Consider the following 21,411-nt stretch of genomic DNA (forward strand, 5'->3'; position numbering starts at 1 on the left):
TCACATCATAATTCCTTGACTGTGCCAGGACTTCCAGTTCTCCCTGCTTGTTTCCCAGGCTTCTTGCATTTGTGTATAGGCACTTGAGATAACTTGCTGTTTGTCCTGCTTTCTTAGTATGAGTCAGGAGCCCTCCCCTTTTCCGTTCTCCTGCTCATGCTTCCTCCCCGTATCCCATGTCCCCACTTACCTCAGGGCTTTGGTCTCCTTCCCCCCGTGAACCTAGTTTAAAGCCCTCCTCACTAGGTTAGCCAGCCTGCTTCCAAAGATGCTCTTCCCTCTCTTTGTTAGGTGGACCCCATCTCTGCCTAGCACTCCTCCTTCTTGAAACACCATCCCATGGTCAAAGAATCCAAAGCCTTCTCTCCGACACCACCTGCGTAGCCATTCGTTGACTTCCACAATATGACGGTCTCTACCCAGGCCTTTTCCTTCCACGGGGAGGATGGACAAGAACACCACTTGCGCCTCATACTCCTTTATCCTTCTTCCCAGAGCCACATAGTCTGCAGTGATCCACTCAGTGTCATTCTTGGCAGGATCATTGGTGCCCACATGGAGAAGCAGGAAGGGGTAGCGATCTGAGGGCTTGATGAGTCTTGGCAGTCTCTCCGTCACATCATGAATCCTAGCTCCTGGCAAGCAGCAGACTTCTCAGTTTTCCCGGTTGGGGTGGCAGATAGATGACTCAGTCCCCCTGAGGAGAGAGTCCCTGACCACCACCACCCGCCTCCTCCTCTTTGGAGCGGTTGTTGTGGAACCCCCATCCCTAGGATAGTGCATCTCATGCCTTCCAATCGGCAGAGTCTCCTTCTGTTCCCTTCCCTCAGATGTATCATCTAGTCCACTCTCCGCATTAGTACCTGTGGAGAGAACATGAAAATGGTTGCTTACCTGTATCTGCGCTGCTGGTACATGGACGCTCCCCTTTCTTCTTCTGGAGGTCACATGCTGCCAATTTTCTTCACCGTCCTCCTGTCCCCGCTGCGCAGCCTGCTCTGAAGCTTCAGAACACTGTGCCCGTAGAAGCATATCCTGACTTCTGTCCAGGAAATCTTCAGTTTCTCTTATGCAACACAGGGTCGATACTTGTTTTTCCAGACCTTGAACCTTCTCTTCCAATATGGAGACCAGCTTGCACTTTGTACAAAGTCACTTCTGTCCTGTGGAAGAAAGACAAACATGGCACATCCAGTGCAGGTAACAGCTGAACGCTCCCCATCCATATTACCTTCCTTCTATGAGCTTCCTCAGGAGTTGTAGTAACTACTCAGAGAAGCCAGCAAGATGTAAGCCTCAGTGGGCTCTCCCTGGGCAAACTCCCTCTGTTAGCCTCTCTGCTGTTTGCTGCTCAGCTGGTTCTCAGCTGACTGGCTTTTTATAACAGTTAGGCCCACTCAAGGCTCACCTGGAACAAAGCACTCCCAATTCACACTTTTCAAACAAACAACCAATCAAGCACACGGTCAAACTGTACCCACAACAGACACTCAGATACTCACCAACACAGCCTCCCCAATGCAGCCCTTAGCATACCTCGTCTCAAACAGATCCCAGGCAAACTCCCTCTGTTAGCCTCTCTGCTGTTCACCACTCAGCAGGTTCGCAATATAATAATGCTTTCTGTTTCCGGTCCCACAAAAATCAGTGCCTAGTGTTATTTTCTTTTTCATATACATTCCCGACAATACAGTGTGATGACAGCAGTTAAGAAACAATCAAAACACTTTAGGTAGATTACAATTCAGAGTACTCCCCATCTCTCTCCATTTACACCCAAGCCGCTTTTAAAGTAGGTAACATTTTCATTCTATGCTACATAGGAGTTTCCCTTTCAAAATGTCTTGCCATTCTGCAGCTCATGAATGCAACTGTTCACTGAGCCTAACTTTCAAAATGATTCTCCTAGGACTGTGTTTCCCCCCCTCTTCAGTTCAACACACAAATAATATGCTTTCTGTGTTGCAAGGAATCTAATTGCCTCAATCTCTGTAAAAGCATCAAAATGCTCATTTAAATCTATTTTTGGGTATTGGATATAACTTTGGAAAATAAATTTGTTTTTAATAAAGAGCTACAAAGTTTGATATTCACTTTCCCCTGTTCTTTGGCCTTCTAAAGCACTTTTCATCTTCAGAATTCAGAGCCCATTACGAAGGAAGGGTAGTATTATTACTCCCATTTTACAGACGGGGAGACTAAGACCTGGAGAGCGTAAGTGATTTGACCAAAAAGTCCTGGTGAGGCAGTGGCAGAGCCTCCTGCCTCTTAGTAGGGAGCTCTGTTCACAGAACCACAAAGCTCAAGGATGGTCAGCCCATTAGAAACATAGAAGCCAGCCCTGAAGTTTGAATCAGGATATGAATTTTCCCAGAGTTTGCAGATGTATGACACGGGGGATTTTGCTATGGACTACTAGCTTGGGGGATCTCTTTTTTAAAACAAGTTTCCAGTCTATTTTAAAAACACAAACAAACTTCTATTCACTATGTTTTCCCAACCTGCCAGCTTCTAGAATTTGCCAGGCTGCACTGATACGTGGCTCATGCCCAGCCACTATCAGTATGCAATGCTGTTGATATAGCTGGGAGTGACACACTTCATGACCATGGTGGACTAGTAATCATTTCAAAAAGGTAGCACTGGGAGTGGGATTGAAACACTCTGCTGCACACAATGGCCCACAACTTCTCTTCAACAAAATAGTCTTTATGCTTTTCTTAAAAAACAAAGCAAGCAAGAAAAAAACCCACCTTTGTTCAAAATGACTCTTGTGAGGTACTTAATGTTGACACACAGAAATGTTGTGCCAGAACCTTTAGTTCAGCATCTGTTCATTCAGAGACGCTCCTTTTGTGTTCATGTATTTCTCTTCAACTATTTATAATACACTCACCTTGAATTGCATTAGCCCTTGACAAACTCTGCTAATGCAACTTTCTCTGAGAGCTGAGGAGCCCACATGAGTGAAGGAATGAGGGATTAAATTTCTGTGCTCCACCTCCAATTCTCCCGTTTGTTATTCCAGCACATGGACCCTGTAAAATGACTCACCTGTTTGACAGCTTTGCAGTGTGCAAACAAAACTTGATGATTAAAGAATGGAATGTTAACCTGGCCTTTGAGAACCCACTCAAACAAACCTTTATTTGTATCTGTGACGGCTATTTGCTGGCTTAGCACATAAAATTTAGTAGTGGGAACTGACTTCCTTTCCTGAATTTATAGCCCGTACAACTCAGCTTCTAATGTTCAACTAACTGCTAGTGCTGTTTTATCTTCTACCTTAATAGTGGGGGGGTTTAAGTCTATTCAGAAATGCCTGTTTTGCTTACATTAGTATCTCCTTATGATCCGGATAGTTTAGGGCTAACAGTCTTGAGTGCCTCCCAAAGTTTTACAAAACAAGCAGGGATTCCCAGATGTGCAGTGAAGTTTTCAAAACATGCCATGACTTTTTAGGAATAGACATAATTAATAATAAACAGCTGCCTGATGTTTCCTGCATGGCTGCTTCTCTATTGTGTATTATGAATTTTTAATAGCAGGGAGGCATGAGAAATATTCATCAGGCAATGCAAGGCGACACCCAATTCAAGTTTTTTAAAATTCTGTAACAAAGTGAAAGAGGGCCCATCATGCAAAGCAAAATGGGGCATTCATGAGCTAAATAACAAAATAAAGAGCAGATATTCACATGCTATGCACAACTCCATCTGTAGGTCCATTCTGTACGGGTAGGAAACAAGGTTTACTACCTGTTGGTATGAGTAGCTTTGCAGGAGGCTTGTGGGTTTATTGTCCTATTCTAAAAAACCCTACCTTTTTATAGTAGAGCGCTATTTTCTGTCGATCCACAGTTATGTCTGTAACTGGATTTTAGTGGTGTATTTTGTTCCAGACTCTCTAAGGATTTGGTGTGTGTGCATTGTTTATGGAAGATGAGTAGTTCCTTTTCCAGGGAAGCTGGTCTACCAAGGTGAATATTCTCCTTACTGGGGTGTATGCCGTCATTATTCTGTGACAGCACTGTGTCAAGGCCTCCCATAGGACTGTAGGCAATTTCTCCTTAATGCCACTCTGCATTGATGGGATAGCAGCGTGGGCATCTGCTTACATATTTTATGAATCTTTAATGATAGATTTACAGAGGTGTTGAGCACTCTCAACTCCTAGTGGAGCTGCAGTTACTCAATGCCTCTGACAATGAGACCCTTTAATCTCTTAGGGTATGCCTACGCTGCAGTTAAAAACCCGCGGCTCGCCTGTGCCAGCTGACTCAGTCTCGCAGGGCTCAGGCTAAGGGGCTGTTTAACTGTGGTGTAGATGTTTGAGATTGGGCTGGAGGCCAGACTCTAGGAGCCTGCAAGGTGGGAGCATCCCAGACATGGGCAGGGGGTATAATAGGCCAGGGGAGACTCAGCTTCCCCTGGTGCTGCTGTGGCCACCAGACCCCTGGTTGCGGGGAAGTTTTTGATTTATTATGCCCTGTAGCTTCTTCCGGAGAAAAGAGACACATGCTTCTCCAGGTGGCTTGGGGGCTGGGGAGGGGAGGTGTGGCTGTAGCTGGCCCGGGACTCTGGGCAGGGGAGCTCAGGACTTTGGCTGGCTGGGGGCTCCTCTGGGCAGGTGGGGGGGGTGGGCTCAGGTCTCTTCTGGGTGGGGGTTCCAACCACAGGAGGGGAGAGGGGCTGTGGCCAGCTCGGGGATCCTCCAGCTGGGGGTGGGGGGGTTTGGGGCTCCAGCTGAGGGGGGAGTGCGGAAGGGGTGGAGCCGGGGCTAGCCTCCCCAAAGGGAGGGCTCCACCCGCCGCCCATGTTTCCAGAGTTCAGGCTGAACTTCTATACCACCATAAACAGCCCCTTAGCTCAAGCCCCACTAGCCCCAGTCAGCTGGCATGGGCCAGCCATGGGTGACTAATTGCATTGTAGACATATTCTTAGAGACAAATTCTTCCAGGGGCACATCTCTACCCCTCACCTCAGCAATCCAGGGAGGCATAAGGCCACAATTTGTGGCATCAAGACATTTCACTAGTGCTTCCTAGAACATCTATTCTGAAACCAGTCTTACGTTAACCACTTAAGTTTCTTTTTAGGAGGTGAGAAATTCCCCAGAAACCAAATAACTCCATCCTGTAAAACAGCTGTGGGCTTTAGGGTTACAAAGCACTTTCCAAGCCAGCTGTTCATCAGGCACAATACCAAAATCTACTCCCTACAAAGCCCATTCCATGTGGTCACTGGAATCATTCTGAAGCAGCTATTGTCATTCTCTATATATTCCTTTAGAGCAAATAAATGTTTCTTATATGTATATGTATTCTCTCATCATTAATTATTCTTGTGATTGGTTACTATATTCCTTGGTTTCAGAGTAGCAGCCGTGTTAGTCTGTATCCACAAAAAGAACAGGAGTATGTGTGGTACCTTAGAGACTAACAAATTTATTTGAGCATAATCTTTCGTGGGCTACATATTTATTCACAGAGGTTGAAGTGTTCTGCTACCGGTTTTTGAATGTTATGATTCCTGATGTCAGATTTGTGTCCATTTATTCTTTTGCGTAGAGATTGTCCAGTTTGGCCAATGTACATGGCAGAGGGGCATTGCTGGCACATGATGGCATATATCACATTGGTAGATGTGCAGGTGAATGAGCCCCTGATGGCGTGTCTAATGTGATTAGGTCCTATGATGGTGTCCCCTGAATAGATATGTGGACAGAGTTGGCATTGGGCTTTGTTGCAAGGATAGGTTCCTGGGTTAGTGTTTTTGTTGTATTTTTTGTTTTTCCTGACATCAGGAATCATAACATTCAAAAACCAGTAGGAGAACATTTCAACCTCTCTGGCCACTCAGTAAAAGATTTAAGGGTGGCTTCAAAAACAGACTCCAACAAGAAACTGCTGAGCTTGAATTAATATGCAAACTAGATATCATTAACTTGGGTTTGAATAGAGACTGGGAGTGCCTGGGTCATTACACACATTGAATCTATTTCCCTAAATTAAGTATGCTCACACCTTCTTGTCAACTCTCTAAATGGGCCATCTTGATTATCACTACAAAAGTTTTTTTTCTCCTGCTAATAGCAACTCATCTTAATTAAGTAGTCTTTTACAGTTTGTATGGCAACTTCCACCTTCTATGTACGTATATCTCTATCTTACTATTTGTTCCATTCTATGCATCCAATGAAGTGGGCTGTAGCCCACAAAAGATTATGCTCAAATAAATTTGTTACTCTCTAAGGTGCCACAAATCCTCCTGTTCTATTTTCCTTGGGGCTCCGCTACTGGTTTATCAACTATTAGGAGTATATTTTTGTGTGACAAAACTCCAGTTCCTTTCCTCTTCATATTGTAGGAATCTAAGAAGGGTCTGACCTATCCTGTCAGTTGTACATTTAAGAATTTTCAGTTTCACCTCGGTAAGTTTCCTAGAAAAGGGTAATTCCTATTTCTTTCAGGCATGCTTTTATCTCATCACCACCTACTTCATTCTTGAGATGAGCAACTCTTACGTCAGGTGACAATTTTTCTCTCTCTTTGGAGTTGCTGGGTTTTCCTTTAACCACAACATGGTATCCCCACAGTCTTGGTGTTATTGCTACTCTCGGGTGATGCCTTTGGTTTGTTTTCCTCCTCCTTCCACTACCGTTATGTCTCCAGCTCGACTCATTCTAGTTAAAGAGACAGGGCTCCCCTCCTTCCCTGAATTGCTCCTTCTGATCAGCTGCATCTGTGTCTTATTTTTATGCAAACAGACTCACTCCAGGATACTCTGTTGCAGAGGAGGCCTCCTAAAACATCAGCATTTGCCAACAGGTGTAAGGGGAAATTATGGCCTTTCCTGTTGTACCACTGTTTAACAAATGCTGACTTTTTAATGGTAATCACTGTCATTTGGCAAAGCTGAATTTACCATCGCATCCAGGACTCAAACCCAAAAGGCCAAAATTATCACTGCTGGAACTTTAATAGGGCTACACAGGGGATGAGTTTAACTCAGACACCTGTAGGTGTGCATGTCATCACCTTACGCATAAAGAGTTGCTAGGTTCAGCGAAGCTCCCATTCCCCTTCTACTCAATCCCCGAGGTGCCTGGTTGTTAACACAGAATTAAACCAGCCTTGTTTATATAAAGAGATACTCAAGAGGTTTTAAAAAACCAGGCTTTTGTTGACTTTTCATTTAGTTGCTCAGGGAACTAGCTATGATGATTGACAATTACTTCAGAGGATATTTTACATTAGCTCCTGACTCAGTGTGACAGTCAAACATAGAGTCTGACAAACCATAAAACCAAGAAAAGGTATATTTAAAACAAAGGGAAAAAAATTTGGCACCAGTTGATACAAAGTCCTAAATGAATATCACTCTAGTCCATTTTCAAAATAAAGATAAAACCAGACACAATGGTGTCTAAATTTAAAATGAATCAATATCCCAGACAGAATTTCATTGCTATTTTGGTTTTATGTATTTTGACTATTGCTTTCCTCTATTTTTGGTTTGTTTTGTATAGATGGCACCAATTCTCTTTTTTAGGAAGCTTGCATGACCCAAATAACTTGTAGCAAGCAAGAAAAATAGTGTGTATCACAAAAAAAGCCTCTATTATAGTGCTACACAAAATACAAAGCATATATTGGTATGCGTATTTAACAGCAGAAGATTAAGCTGCCATCCTACTAGCAGCACATGGGCTTATCCCAACAGCAAATCCCAAACATTCATTAAGTTAATGCTCTGGGATTTGCCATGCTAGTCCACTCCTTTGTATAGGAAGTTTGCATATAAACAATAGTCCAGTCACTTCATAAATTGCAACCTGATGTGGATTTGCAAACTTTGCTAAATCAGTACCAGCAACAGACAGGCAGAGCACTTAATTATTTCAGATCATTTCCCATGCAGTTCAGAGCACACACCAAAGCTACTGGGAGTTCTCCGCTAGAACGGACAGCAGAACATAGCCCTATGGAATTCTACAAAATTACAGCAGTCAACTTGATTTACACTGCCAGCTCCCTATGTGGCTTGGTTGTTTGGTTGATGTTTTCTCAGAAATCTTTATTATATCAAGAAGAGGTGGATGCACAGAACGTACACTGATTCTTGGAACTCACTAGGAAGGGATGCTTCATGGGAAACTGAACAAAAAGAGTTTGCCTAAGTATTTTAGAAAAGAATAACTGACCCTTTGCCTTCAAGCTATTAAAGCAACTGCACAGTAAGATCTTCATTTGGACTCTCCACATATTCATTTCTTTCATTATTTAAATAGGCTAGTAGAAATATATCTACAAAAACTAATAATCCCATAAAAGACTACTTCTGCGGTCTGTCTGCTCATGTAAATAAAAGTTACATACTTTTACAGCTCCCTTTTAAGATCTATAACAAAATATGCATTGTCTTTTTACAGGACCATTTGGTCTCTGCTGGGCTTCCTGGAGGAGCTATGGCAGTGTCATTCAGTTTTAGGCCACCCAGATAAATGCAGTGAACATCTTTTTCCCAAACAACCCTGCAGGGGACACCCAAGAACATTCTTTGTCACTTCCTTAGCAAATTTACACACCTCCAGAAGTACATTAGACTGGGCACATTGTCTATAAAATAAGAGGTAGGAGGCATTTTGTGGGGAAAGCAAGTAAACAATCTTTCATAGTTTGAATGTGCTGAATCTGAAAAAAAAAGTTCCCAAGCTGAATTAATATTATAAATAAAAGAATATATACTTGAACTCACTTAAAAGCCTAAGAGATAAAGTCTTAATAAAGTCTTTGTAAAGATAATGGTCACAAGCAAATGAAGTCTAAAAGTCTAAACTTTATCTAGCTAGGGTTGTTTCAAGATGGCCTTTCTCACCAACATTTCCAGTAAGATGGTGGCTGACCCCCTTTCTTGGTCAAGATCTCTTCCCGAGGCCTAAAGGTCCTGGTTCCTTTGTCTGACTGAATGAAAGAGAGAACATGGGGTTCTCTGCCTCTTTCTTTTATAGGCCATTGAATCTGAAATGGATTATATCCCCCAAAGTAAAGTTCATACAAGCTGTGAGGAAGGCAACATGGAGTCTTGTGAGGAAGGAAGCTCAATGCTCTTTCTTCTCTGACTGGTGTTTGCTGAAATGCAAATTGTTCTGTTTCTTGCCATCTCCTTCCCTACTGTCTTGATAGTTCTGCTCACTACTTATATGTAAATTGAAGTAAATACACATTCCTTTTTTTAGGATAGGCCTGTTTAACAACTTTTGCTTAAGCAAGGATGTCTGGTTATGAACAAGTAAAAAATCATACAGGGAGAATTCATAACTTTACATATAATGTTACTACATACATTTCACCATGATATTGTTGACCAGAGAGTTATTAGTTCTCCATTGATCACAAGGCATATTTTGTACAAAAATTATTACAAATAGAGTGTAGAGGGTGTCAATACAAGGTGCTTTGAGTCAAAGCTTGATCAACAGTCAAGACTGCTTGTTTCTGTTGAAGATAATATGTGACTTGTGCAAGTCTTTTCATGATAGTATTCAGTGTATCAACTTCATGACCTGGGGACTGACTACAGGTGGGTAGCCACCCGTAGTTAATGAAGAGTTATTGGTACTGTGGTTTGCATTAAAACTTGCCCAGACAGATTTTGGGTTTTCAAGTTAACATTTGAGGAAAAATGCCATACCCTGTGCTTGTGCTTTCAAAGCTAACGATCATCTGCAGGCCAGTTACACCATTCTGTCAGGACAGCTTCCCTGAATTTTGGTTCCGCTGCGCCTTCTGTGACATGAGCAGGAAAGATGGCGTTCACTGCATCTGGAACATTCCAAGTGGCACGATTGGTTGATTCAGTGTCCTGCAGTATCAGATCAGATGCAGGGCCTCTCTGCCAGGCTGCATACTCTGTGGCATGAAATGTGTTTTGCCCATCCAGGGTACACTCATTTGTATCAATGTGATCAATCTGTATCCAAATCAAAGCCTCATGAGTAGCATACCACCAAAACCAACACATAATTTACATTTAAATTATAAATATGTATTGATTTAAAAACAGTATAGTTGATACTAGCAGTGAGGTCATTTTGATACAAGTAAAGTAATGGTATTACAATTCATCCTTTATATTTTAGCTTCTAAAATCAGGGCTGGGATCCCATACTGAATTTAAAAAAGCCCTCTAGGTACTTGTAAAATTGGATTAAAACAGCTTGCACTAGCTAACACAAGGGGACAGAGCATCATAATTTATTACTGGATGGTTTCTAATAAGGCAGAAAATAATAGTACAGTTTATCATGAGTAAGGATATGATTCTGTCACAGAGGTCACGGATTCCGGGACCTCTGTGACTTCTTCCAGCACAGGCCTGGAGTAGCTGTCAGCCCTGGGGCCACCGGAGCAGCTGCCAGAGGACAGCCCCTGACAGGGTATTTTTAGTAAAAGTCAGGGACAGGTCATGACCTGTCCCTGACTTTTACTAAAAATAAACCATGACAGAATCTTAACTTTAATCATGAGACCAAATTTTTTTGCATCATATGCAAGATCCACATTTGCTTGGTATAAAAATCATAGAAACGTATGGCTGGAAGGGGCCTTGAGAGTTCATCTAATCCACTCCCATGCGCTGAGGGAGGAGCAAGTATACCTAAACCATCCCTGACAGGTGTTTGTCTATATACAGGGCCAAAGCTAGAAGCACCACACTCTTACATTACTAACTGTGAATGAGGCAGAGACACTGGGGCAAAGGTACATTTGCGTTACTTGGATTTTGTTCTTCTATGTAGGTCAGTGGTAGAATGGTCACTAAATTGTATAACACCGTGTTCCGGTCAGAGTGATTTTAGGGGTGTGTTTTGCATATGGGAACTAAAGATCAATCTTACATAAAAGAGAAAAGGAGGAGGAAGGAGGTCTAAGATCACAGAACAAAATATAGCAACAGGAATGCCACCTCCCCAATCTACACTCTGACAGCAAAATTGTGATTAGCCCTAATGTGACCAGGCAGGGGACCAGATGGGAGTAAGATTCCCTCGCATGGCCATATTAGCATGGACTTAGATTTAGGAGCAGGGGGAGCACAAGGGCTGCCTGTCGGATGCTCCCCACAGTAGCAAGCGGAAAGTGAATGGATGGGAAGAAGTGTGAGAGGTTGGCGCTATGCCTGCCATGCACCCAGCCAGCAGTGCTGGTTGGCTATGCTGTGGGGAGTAAGGGAGTAATGCTGCACCCTGGAAAAGGGGTGTCGCAAATGACTCTCCCTCCAGAGCAACAAGGGAGCCCTGGGGGATTTGTGCCAGCGAAGGGTGTGTCTAAGACCCAATACTTCCCGAGGCCTCGTCTGGGGCAGTGCGAGTTATGCACTGTCCCTTATTCAGGGCAGTCCCTAAAGGCCCACTCCAGCCCTTAAAATAAATCTCTCTCTAAAACACTGTGGGCAAGCATTTCACTTCTGTACAGGAGCAACAATAATGACTGTTAGAATTCTATCTATGCCCCCAGAAGAGGTGCGATGGATTCTGTACAGCTGCGTTAGAACTGACATCCAGGAAAACAGCACAAAACAGATAGAAAAATTAAATTAAGTGCTAAAAACCCAAAACAAAGGGGTATCATTACAAAGCGCACCAGTGCTTTTTAGAACAGAAGACACCGTTTGGGAGGTGGGAAGGGTCTTCAGTAGATTTTAAGCAGCAGGAAGGAAGCGCTAGATTCCAGCAGCAAGTGCCACCTTAGATTCCATTACAGCGAAGAACTGGTCACCTGCCAACCTATGGCACTGTGATGAGATCCTTAAAAGATGCGTGGTGCGTAAGTCTAGTTACTCACAGAAGGAGATTAGGAAGGACAATCACTTTTGTTTTACTAACAGAATTTCGCACACGCCAGGCACACTGAATTATGCCATGTTAACCAGAAAGAATAAAATTCCCAGTGAAGAGGGCAACATCATAAAGTAAATATTTACTGCTGCGCAATATAACTACCTCATTGCGGTACACAGATGAAACACAGGAAATACCATGGTAAAGACAATACCACAGTACAACGTCTGTTTAGTTTGCAATGGTGGTCACTCTGCAAAGGAAAAGACAAAAACCTCCAATTTGCATGACTAGCTTAATTTAATTCATATGAACAATTCAAAGATAATTATGCAAAGGGGTGAGAATTCAGGTAGATATATTTATTTAGAATACCATTTAAATGATATTTTAAAACCTAATACTGAACCTTTAGGTGCCCAAACAGCTCAGAGAATTTTTTTTTAAACCTGAAAGGACCATTACAATCATCTAGTCTGCCCTCCTGCGTAAACTGGGATATATTAACTTACAGTCACATAATGATGACCACCCAGCCCCATAAGAATAATCACATGCAGGAAACAAATTAATTCAGTCAGGAAATAACTCAATACATGAGAAAAGCCCCCAAATCACCTGTGACCACGGTTCCCTCTAAGCTGTGTGCGTGTACACAGATCCTGAACCCCATGCACATGACAAAACACCACACGCACAAAAATTTGCACAGAAGCACAACAATTTGAACAGAAGAAATTTTTTGCGCACACGGCCTGTCAAAAATTAGAGGGAACATTGCCTGTGACTAAACAAAGATGTAATTAGCCAGAAATTCACTTTTCTAAGAGTATATTTGCAGAATGTCCCTTTATCCTGACACTTTATACTCTTATAGGCCTCGGCTGGGAAATCCTTATGACCGATGGTAAACATGAGTAGTCCCAATGAGTGTAATAGATCTACTCCCGTAAGCAGATGTTCACTGACATGAGTAAAGACAGCACAAGCCAGCCCTGAGCACATTCACCACTATGGCAGCGTAATGACAAAACAGGGTTTATTACAGCCCAGTCTGCATGTCAAGTACTTCAAAAAGGGCTATCATACAGCCCGAAAGTGATTGTAACTACAGCTATTCAGCTCCTGAATACAACCCATTCCTAATATATAGCAATGAGTAAAGTAAACAACAAGGCAATAATCCAGTCCAGACTTTCTTTGTGTGGATGAATTTCCTGCTGGTCTAAAAGGGGCCTGGCTGATTGCTGTGAGGCTGGTGTCCCCTGTTTATCCATAAAATAAGTACAGCAGGGCAGTGGCAATATATATTACCCAGACTGCCCTGCCAGTGGGCTCCAAATCTGAAACAGAGGGGCACCACCTTTATGGCAAACGGGTGGATCAGGGTTCCTGCCCATTCAATCCCTTGTCTTCTCTGGTGGGTGTGCCAGCAAGGGTGGTGACTACAGTGCTAGTTGCAGGGGTGGGGAGGTGTTATGTTGTGGATACTCAACCACTGAGACCAGGACTGAAAGTCTAAAACTAATTTCACATAGGCCACCAATAAGTCAGCAGTGTGTGTCAGCTTTGACCTGGGTTGAGTGTGAACCATTGACCTCCACATGAGAAGTCCATAAACTCATAACCAATCCCCTGAGCTTTGAGGTCTAGTTCCCCCTAGGAGCTATTCGGAGTCAGAATTTAGGATAATATTAACAATATTAAAAAGAGACTAATACCCTTTGTGAACTAACTATTATTTTGTGTTGAATGGCTCTACTCTTCTGCTCTTTTTCTCTAATCAAGCCTTACTTAGAACTCACTGGTACAAAGCGGTCCTTGGGGCAGCGAAAGTAGGACCCTTAATCTAAAATACTAACTATACACATAGAAAACCCTTGCCTTTTATTACCAATTATCCATAAAAACTGCTTTTCAAAGTGAACTAGTAAAAATACCATGCTTCAGGGGGTCCCGATGAAAACATACCAGTGACTGAACCCAAAGTCCATTGAAGTCAATTTGAGGGTTTTTTTCTATTGACTTCAGTGGGCTTTGGATCATGCTCCAATATTAGAAACGGGCTCTTTGCCACCAATAGGTGTTAAATGTATTCACTGACACACCAGTAACACCCTACATTTCCTGTTCATTACCCATTCAGGGACTGCTGAACTGCAGTATTGTGATCTTTCAAATTTTCGCAAGAGGCAGAGCTTTGAAGAGGAATTTATGAAGAATTTTGTCTCTAACTCCACTGCCAGGTTTACATGGAGTTCTAGCTATACCATGTAAATCTCTCCTTGTCCAGGAAGCCATTTTGCAACATTCTGCAAATATTCCTGTTTCACAGGAACTCTGCTAGAGATTAATTCAGGTTAAAAAGACTCAACAGCCAGATATATTTTCTATGACTTTTACCAACTGACAGAAAGACATCTTGGAAGAGCAAGAATTTTCCATGTAGTGAAATCTGGACAGTGTGTTTGAACATTCATGCTAAATGATGATCTTCGAGGAACTGCCTTTTGAGTGCTGTTTTATGCAATGTATTAAGAATATTCTCCTCTTATTGAAAATATGGAAACTTATAAATAGATTAACATTCAAATATTGTTTTTGTTTCCATTAGATAACAATATTGGCAACTCATCTGTATTCAGAATCTCATTCGTATTTCTTTTTATATTCTTTGGAAAAAGATGTTTGTTTATTTTTCTAGCCTTTTGCAAAATGTTTCATCCCATGGATCAATGGGTTGTCATAACAAATGACTCAGGATGGAAAATTCCCCTGGTTTATCTAGGGGCAGGCAGCTCAAAAACTGAGGATTTCTATTTTAATGTACATCTCCAAATGTTGTTCAAAATAGTCTGAAGTCTCATAGGTATCATTCTGACCTGGGCAGATTATTTTTCATGGCATTCAAGATCTTTTTAATTAAGGTGAGAATTAATTTTGTTGGTACCCATTTATAATCTGCCAGAAATCTGACTGCCTCCACTCAGCAGAGAACAAAATAACTTTTCTGAAACCTGGTTACGGCCTAAGGAAGATCCCTCCGTAGACAAGGCAGAGAAACAATCACCACCAAGGACTAGAACAAAAATGGATTCATCTCTGTGGTAATGCCAGCAAGGACCATCTTTTTGTTATAAGTTTGTGCAGCGCCTGGCACAATGGGGTCCTGGCCCATGACTGGAGCTCCGGAAGTGCTAGTGCAATGCAAATAACTAGTGCAATGCAATGCTAGTGCAAAGCAATAATAAATCATAATACAAAAGGTAGGGTGGCTGATAGGGATTTAACTGGAAAGGATTTCTCTAATCATATTAAGGAAGCCAGACTAAGAGAAAACAGTTGTTGCTCTGTGCTTAAGTTATGTCCATGAGCCCAAACGCTGTCTATCTGCCCCGCAGGATGTTTCTACTAAAAAGCGGTTAACAGTGAAATAATTCAGGTTATTTAAACTGATACTGCACTCTGAGAGCCATTCTTTCAGATTGCAGTATACTGGTAATATCTGGAGGGCTCTCTCTTCCACTGTCAGGGCAGAAACAATTTAAAAAATACCTTGAAAGTTCAGATTCTGCAGAAACTGCTGGAGATGCTACATCAGGGAGATGCTAGCATGGCATACTACTAAGTACTGGCTCAGTGCAAACCCATGCTCAGAACTCAGAGGGTATATCTTCACTGCAAGTTAGCCTGCGCTCTTATCCAGGTGTTACCCTACCACAAAAATCTCTCACCTGAGTTAAGTGGTGCTTTCAACCCAGGCCACGTGGCCTGGGTTGGAGGTATGGTTTAGAGCTCAGGTTCCACTTTCTCGGAGCAGCTAACCTGTCCCCTTTGCAGCGAGGACACAGGCTAAAATCACTTGATTGCTGATAGTCCTCCAGTGCCTTCCCAGAAATCCCCCCTGTGCTCAGAAGGATAGACAAGTTCTCCCACAACTCACTGGGAAAGCATCATAGAATCATAGAATATCAGGGTTGGAAGGGACCCCAGAAGGTCATCTAGTCCAACCCCCTGCTCAAAGCAGGACCAATTCCCAGTTAAATCATCCCAGCCAGGGCTTTGTCAAGCCTGACCTTAAAAACCTCTAAGGAAGGAGATTCTACCACCTCCCTAGGTAACGCATTCCAGTGTTTCACCACCCTCTTAGTGAAAAAGTTTCATGGAGAGGCTTGGTTTAGTGCATCACAAAGAACCATGGGAAACGTCTCCAGAAGACTTAGTGATACACATGGGTGAGTGCAGTACCAGTGAGGACATCATAACCTGAGTAGGTCTTTGTAGTGTGGCTGCTGGCACCCAGGTTAGGCTAAGTCAGGTGCTCAGACCTGAGTGCCAACCATCCAGGCTCATTCTGCAGAGAAGACAGACCCACAGACCCATTCAAGAACAAGGATTTAAACCTGCTAAAAACCAGCTGAGGGGGCTAGCTGGTGGCGTAGATAAATGCAATAAAGGAAAATTGGGTTTAACTTGACTTAATGTAGAATCATAAATGACCATCATTTTGGTGGTCTCAGCTCACTCATTTTAAGAGATTTGCCAAAATAAAATGTTCATATGGTTTGGCACAATAGCCATTCCTTCATTCAGGAAGAGGTGTTAGAACAGCAGTAATGTCACCCTGCAGCGAAGTAAGGCTTGAGGTGTGGCTGGTAGAGAGATGGGGGAAATTGCATATCTGTTACCTCATTAATCTAGACAACACTGCCAGTCACTGACTTGTTTATAAACACCAACATTTACCCACAAATAATTCTCCAAAGAGAATCCAACCCTTTGCAGATGGCATGATCTGGGCCTACCACAGTGGGATCCCGGAGTGGTGCTATTAGGTGTTACAATAATTCATAACAATAACAACACAAACTTTCCATATTAGAAAGGCAGTTTGTTTCCAAATTTTCTTTTGAAGCCAGATGTAGCATAGCAGGAGATTTTGTACCAAATAGGTATAGAACATTGGTCTGGAAAGGCAAATGCTAAATACAAGTAAATTAATGTAGCGTACATCTAGCATTGGTCAATATTTTAATTAAGAAAAACAAATTTCCATACTGAATTTTACAGGACCAATTAGTAATGTGCTTTTCAGTCATTTCCTGTGATGGTCACTTCTGGAAAAGCACACAAACTTTATAAATACGCCAGTCTGCTACAGAGATTGCAACAGCTACTGACTGATTTGACTTTGTAATATCGATTTTCAAAAAACCAAGTGGTTAAAAGTTAGGCTTCTAAACAAGTGATATGATTTCTAAATGTATTGTACACCAAGCAACTCCCATTGACTTCAGTGGGAGTGCTGGGTGCTCAGTACTTTTAAATATTAGGCCACTAATTTAGGAACTTAAATATAGCCCTAAAGCCTGAATTTTATGCTACTGCTTTTTAAAATCGCACACTCCTTACACACAGAGCAGCAAGAGCATCAGAGAAAATATTGTTGATAAGTTTTCTGTGAAGGCCTTAAAAACAAACCACCAACAAAATCAGCCTGGTTTAATTATCATTATAACTTCAGTGTCTGACTCAGTGGATATATTCAAGTGATGAATCTTTGCAGTAAGACGCATTATACCAGACTTAATATCCTTCAGATAGCAGAGGAAGGGTGTACAATGGTCTTGTGTAACACTTGTTATGTGTCCATGTTTTATGAAATGTGACCCTACTCATATATCTAGTTAACAGCCAAAGCATTAAATACTTTAGCAACGGTTACTAGCACTGTATCGCATATTGTTTAGATAGGTTTTGTAGTAGATTGAAAAGGTTTTGTACTTGATAGAAAAGAATAAAATACATTTTAAAGACCTCTTAACTGTCAAAGAGAGCAATGAGACAACCTTGCTCTAAATTTTAAGAGTACAATTGTTTTAATATAAAACAATGCCCACGAAAGAAAGATTCTTAAAGACTAATGAAAGGGAGTTTTCCATTCAAAGGGATACTACTGTCAAGTCAAATGTGGTCCTAAATGTAGGCTATTTAAAAACAAGCTTTTACAAGACCTAAATCAATAGAGACATTTCTATGAATTTAAAAAGAATGACAATGGACATTTTTTTAAAACAACAACAAAATTTCCCTGCAGTATATGCCACCCCATCATTGTAGCATTAAGTCAGGGCATGGGAAAGCTGAAGACAAAACTGATTAGAAAGTCATGATAAGCCAAAGAGAACCTGACATTCATTTTCAATTGTCAAGCGTGAGGACAAAAACCAAACAGCATAAATAGCGGCAAGTGAACAAGATTTTTAAAAATTTTCTGTTTTCCTTTCCTAAGGTAGTACTGGGAATTCTAGGAACGCAGGATGTAACCTTCAAATGTTATCTGCAAAATAGGTAAGGAGATTTATTTTAAAAACTATATAGGAAATGCCATACTGGATCAGACCATGTAGTCCAGTGTCCTCTCCAGTAGTGGTTGACACCAGCTGCTTCAAAGGATGGTGCAAGAAACAATGCAGTAGATAGTTATGGGATAACCTGTCCACAGGGAAAGTTTCTTCCTAACCCCTATCAGTTAGATGTTGGCTAAAGCCCTGAAGCCCTGAGGGTTTATATCGCTTGCAAACATTTTTTGTTTTAATCTTTACTTTGGAACTTAACTCTGGATGTGTTCATTATGTTTAACCCTACACGGTGACCTTTCAGTGCAGAATGTAAAACACAAAGTTTACCTGATTCAAAGAAGCTGACTCAAGAGTCTATCAACAGTGGCATAAAGTGGTGGGGTATGTTACATTATTTTTCCACTTGTACTGGTTTAGTATTCCTTGAGAATCAAATTCTGCCTGGTGTGGTAGATTCAACTCCCTTTGAGACCAATGTATAGTGTGGGTGTGTAACAGCATGAGAGGGGCTTTGCAAAAAAAAAAAAAAAAAGAAATCTTTCATGCTCTTAGTAACTTCTCCGGCTCCCTGTCTAAGTTTTATTCACTTAGGGCACCAGAGTGGATGCAGCAGGTGTATGTCACCCTCTTTTGCCACGTACACCTAACATGTAGCTAACACCACTGTTTATATCACTTCTAGATTTTGCCCAGAAATTCCTCCAGGAGTTGCACTTCCCCTCTCCAGGCTACATTTGGCTGAATTAGCCCATGATCTTTATGCTCACGCAATTCCATATACATAAGCCACACTCAGATTGTTTTCAAATAGAACATATACATGTATATGAGATTCCTGAACAGAGGGTGAGTGTTCAGCACTTTCTGAAAAGCAGGTTCCTCTAAGGTGTCAAGCTAAGCACTCAAATAGAACATATACATGTATACAAGCAGTTTGAAACAGCAAAATATTATATATCTAATCTATAGCTATATCTATAAAAAAAATTCCAAAGCTCAAATTGATTTACATTGTTTATTTGAGACTTGTTGATAGAATTATGCTTTCATACACCATAATAGGATATAATTAATTAAGATATAAGTGAGGTGTAACAGGATCATGAATGGCTGAAGGTCGGGACTGTATTATAGAAGACTAAAAATAAAATACCAGCAGATTGTTTCTGGGCCTGAATGAGCTGATTCTGCCAAACCATACTGTCAGGTACCAGGAGTCCAGAAAACCATGGCAAACTGGGCAGCCAGCAGACTGTTCAGATGGCCCTCTCCTCCCTAATTTACCTTATGGGGGTACAGGACAAAAAAACCTCTCACCCCCAAAAACTTTATGAAGACCTCTGACTTAAGTGAGAGTGCTGAAATATATTGGGCAGAACCTGGGGGAGGAGGATGTTCCGCATTGGCTCTAGAGATGAGTCAGTCTTCTTGAGGGGCTGCCCATAAATTGATCTAAAAATTCTGGACCCAAACTGTTTACCTACCAAAAGTGAACAAAAAGAACGATAATTTCTTAAAGCATGTTAAAAAATCATCTGGCATACATATAATTATAAGAGACATCAAAAGCTCCCACAGAAAACTGAAAGCTACAAGGAAGAACAGAGTAATAAAATTACCAAGCTGCTTGTCTGCCATTTCCAATTAAGAGAAATCAGAACACTGATAAGTGATTCAATGAATCCAATTGATTTCATTTAGCAAAAAACTCAAGAGCCACCAATCAATAACAAGACTTCACTCAAGCATATGCTGGATCACAGAAGGATCCACTTCTACGGCCATCAGACTGGTGTGCAGATTTTGGATTGTTGCTTTGATTCCAAAACGCTGTCTCCAAAGGACAAATGCAGCCACAATCTGTGACTGCACATTGTGAGGGTGATGGACTTTACATCTGTAGATGTCATTCAGTGACAAACCCAGGGACAGTACAATATGCTCCCACTCAGGCCCCAGACTCCTGGCAAGTTTGTTAATCTGATGATCTGTTGGTGGGTTCTTCAAAACATCTGGTGGAATTCCAGTTAACCCGTCACCTGGAAAAAAGCAAAAAGCATACATACATCACTAGGCAATATTTTGGGCAAAAAATGGGCAAGGTTAATGCAGCCGGAAGCTTCAACAAAAGGGTTAAGGTTTATGGTTAAAGACTGAATTAATTTAGGGAACAAAACATATATAAAACAGAAGGATTCATTACAAAAAAAAAGTGCTAAACAAACTTTGTTATAGGACTCTGAGATTTAGGAAAATAAAAGACCTAGACATAGTGATACTACTGAGGGTACGTCTACACAGCCTGTGGAACCAAGCCTCCCAGCCTGGGCTGACAGACGTGGGCTAGCAGGGCTCACACTAGCATAGGTGCTGGAACTAGGAATGCTGGGGGTGCTGCCACGCCCCACGGCTTGAAGTGGTTTCCATCATATGCAACGTTTACAGTCTGGTTCAATGGCTCTCTGTGCCTCCGCTATATAAATTGTTCCAGCTCCATCGCACATTAGCCCTCCAAAAAGAGCTGTGTAGGCAGCGCTTTGAAATTGCGGCTTGGGTTGGAGCTCTGGCTCTGAAGCCCCCTCCATCCCCTTCCTAGGCTTCAGAGCCCGAACTGCAACTTCACTAGCTCAGACATAGGTAAGAGGTTTTTCACAGGAGTGGGTGGGTGAGATTCTGTGGCCTGCGTTGTGCAGGAGGTCGGACTAGATGATCATAACGGTCCCTTCTGACCTTCATATCTATGAATCTATTAAACTAGTTTCAGAGGGCTAGCACAAGTCCTGCTAGCCCGAGTCTGTCAACCCAGGCTGGGAAGCTTGCTGTCACAGACTAGTACACATACTCTAAGAGGCCAAGAGTTTCAAAACTGACTGGTGGTACTGGGTGCCTAACTTGAGATTCCTGAACAGAGGGTGAGTGTTCAGCACTTTCTGAAAAGCAGGTTCCTCTAAGGTGTCAAGCTGAGCACTCAAAATCACCAGTCACTTTGGAAAACTTTGGCCAGAGTTTATGTCATAGTTGCTAAGGCCAGAACAGATCATTATGGTCATCTAGTCTCACCTTCTGCATAAACACAGGCCATAGAATTTTGGCCCGTAATTGCGTCAAGCCCATAATTCCTGGTTTAACTACTGTATATCTTTGAGAAAAATATCCAACCTTAAAGACTTCAAGGGATGAAGAATCCACCACATTCCTAGATAAC

General features: G+C 41.9%; 1 protein-coding gene across 2 annotated transcripts in view; it reads right to left on the reverse strand.

The window, feature by feature from the left end:
• Positions 1-19,222: 19,222 nt before the first annotated feature.
• CRADD (CARD and death domain containing adaptor protein) overlaps positions 19,223-21,411 on the reverse strand; it is a 96,829-nt gene continuing 94,640 nt past the window's right edge. For both annotated transcript variants that reach the window (XM_084643448.1, XM_084643447.1), the window contains exon 3: positions 19,223-20,245. In XM_084643448.1, coding sequence (XP_084499574.1) covers positions 19,944-20,245 — 302 coding nt within the window. In that variant the 3' untranslated portion in view covers positions 19,223-19,943. The remainder of the gene's footprint in view (positions 20,246-21,411) is intronic.

The sequence above is a fragment of the Lepidochelys olivacea genome (assembly GCF_965140295.1).
Source record: "Lepidochelys olivacea isolate rLepOli2 genome assembly, chromosome: 1".
In the NCBI taxonomy this organism is placed as follows: Eukaryota; Metazoa; Chordata; order Testudines; family Cheloniidae; genus Lepidochelys; species Lepidochelys olivacea.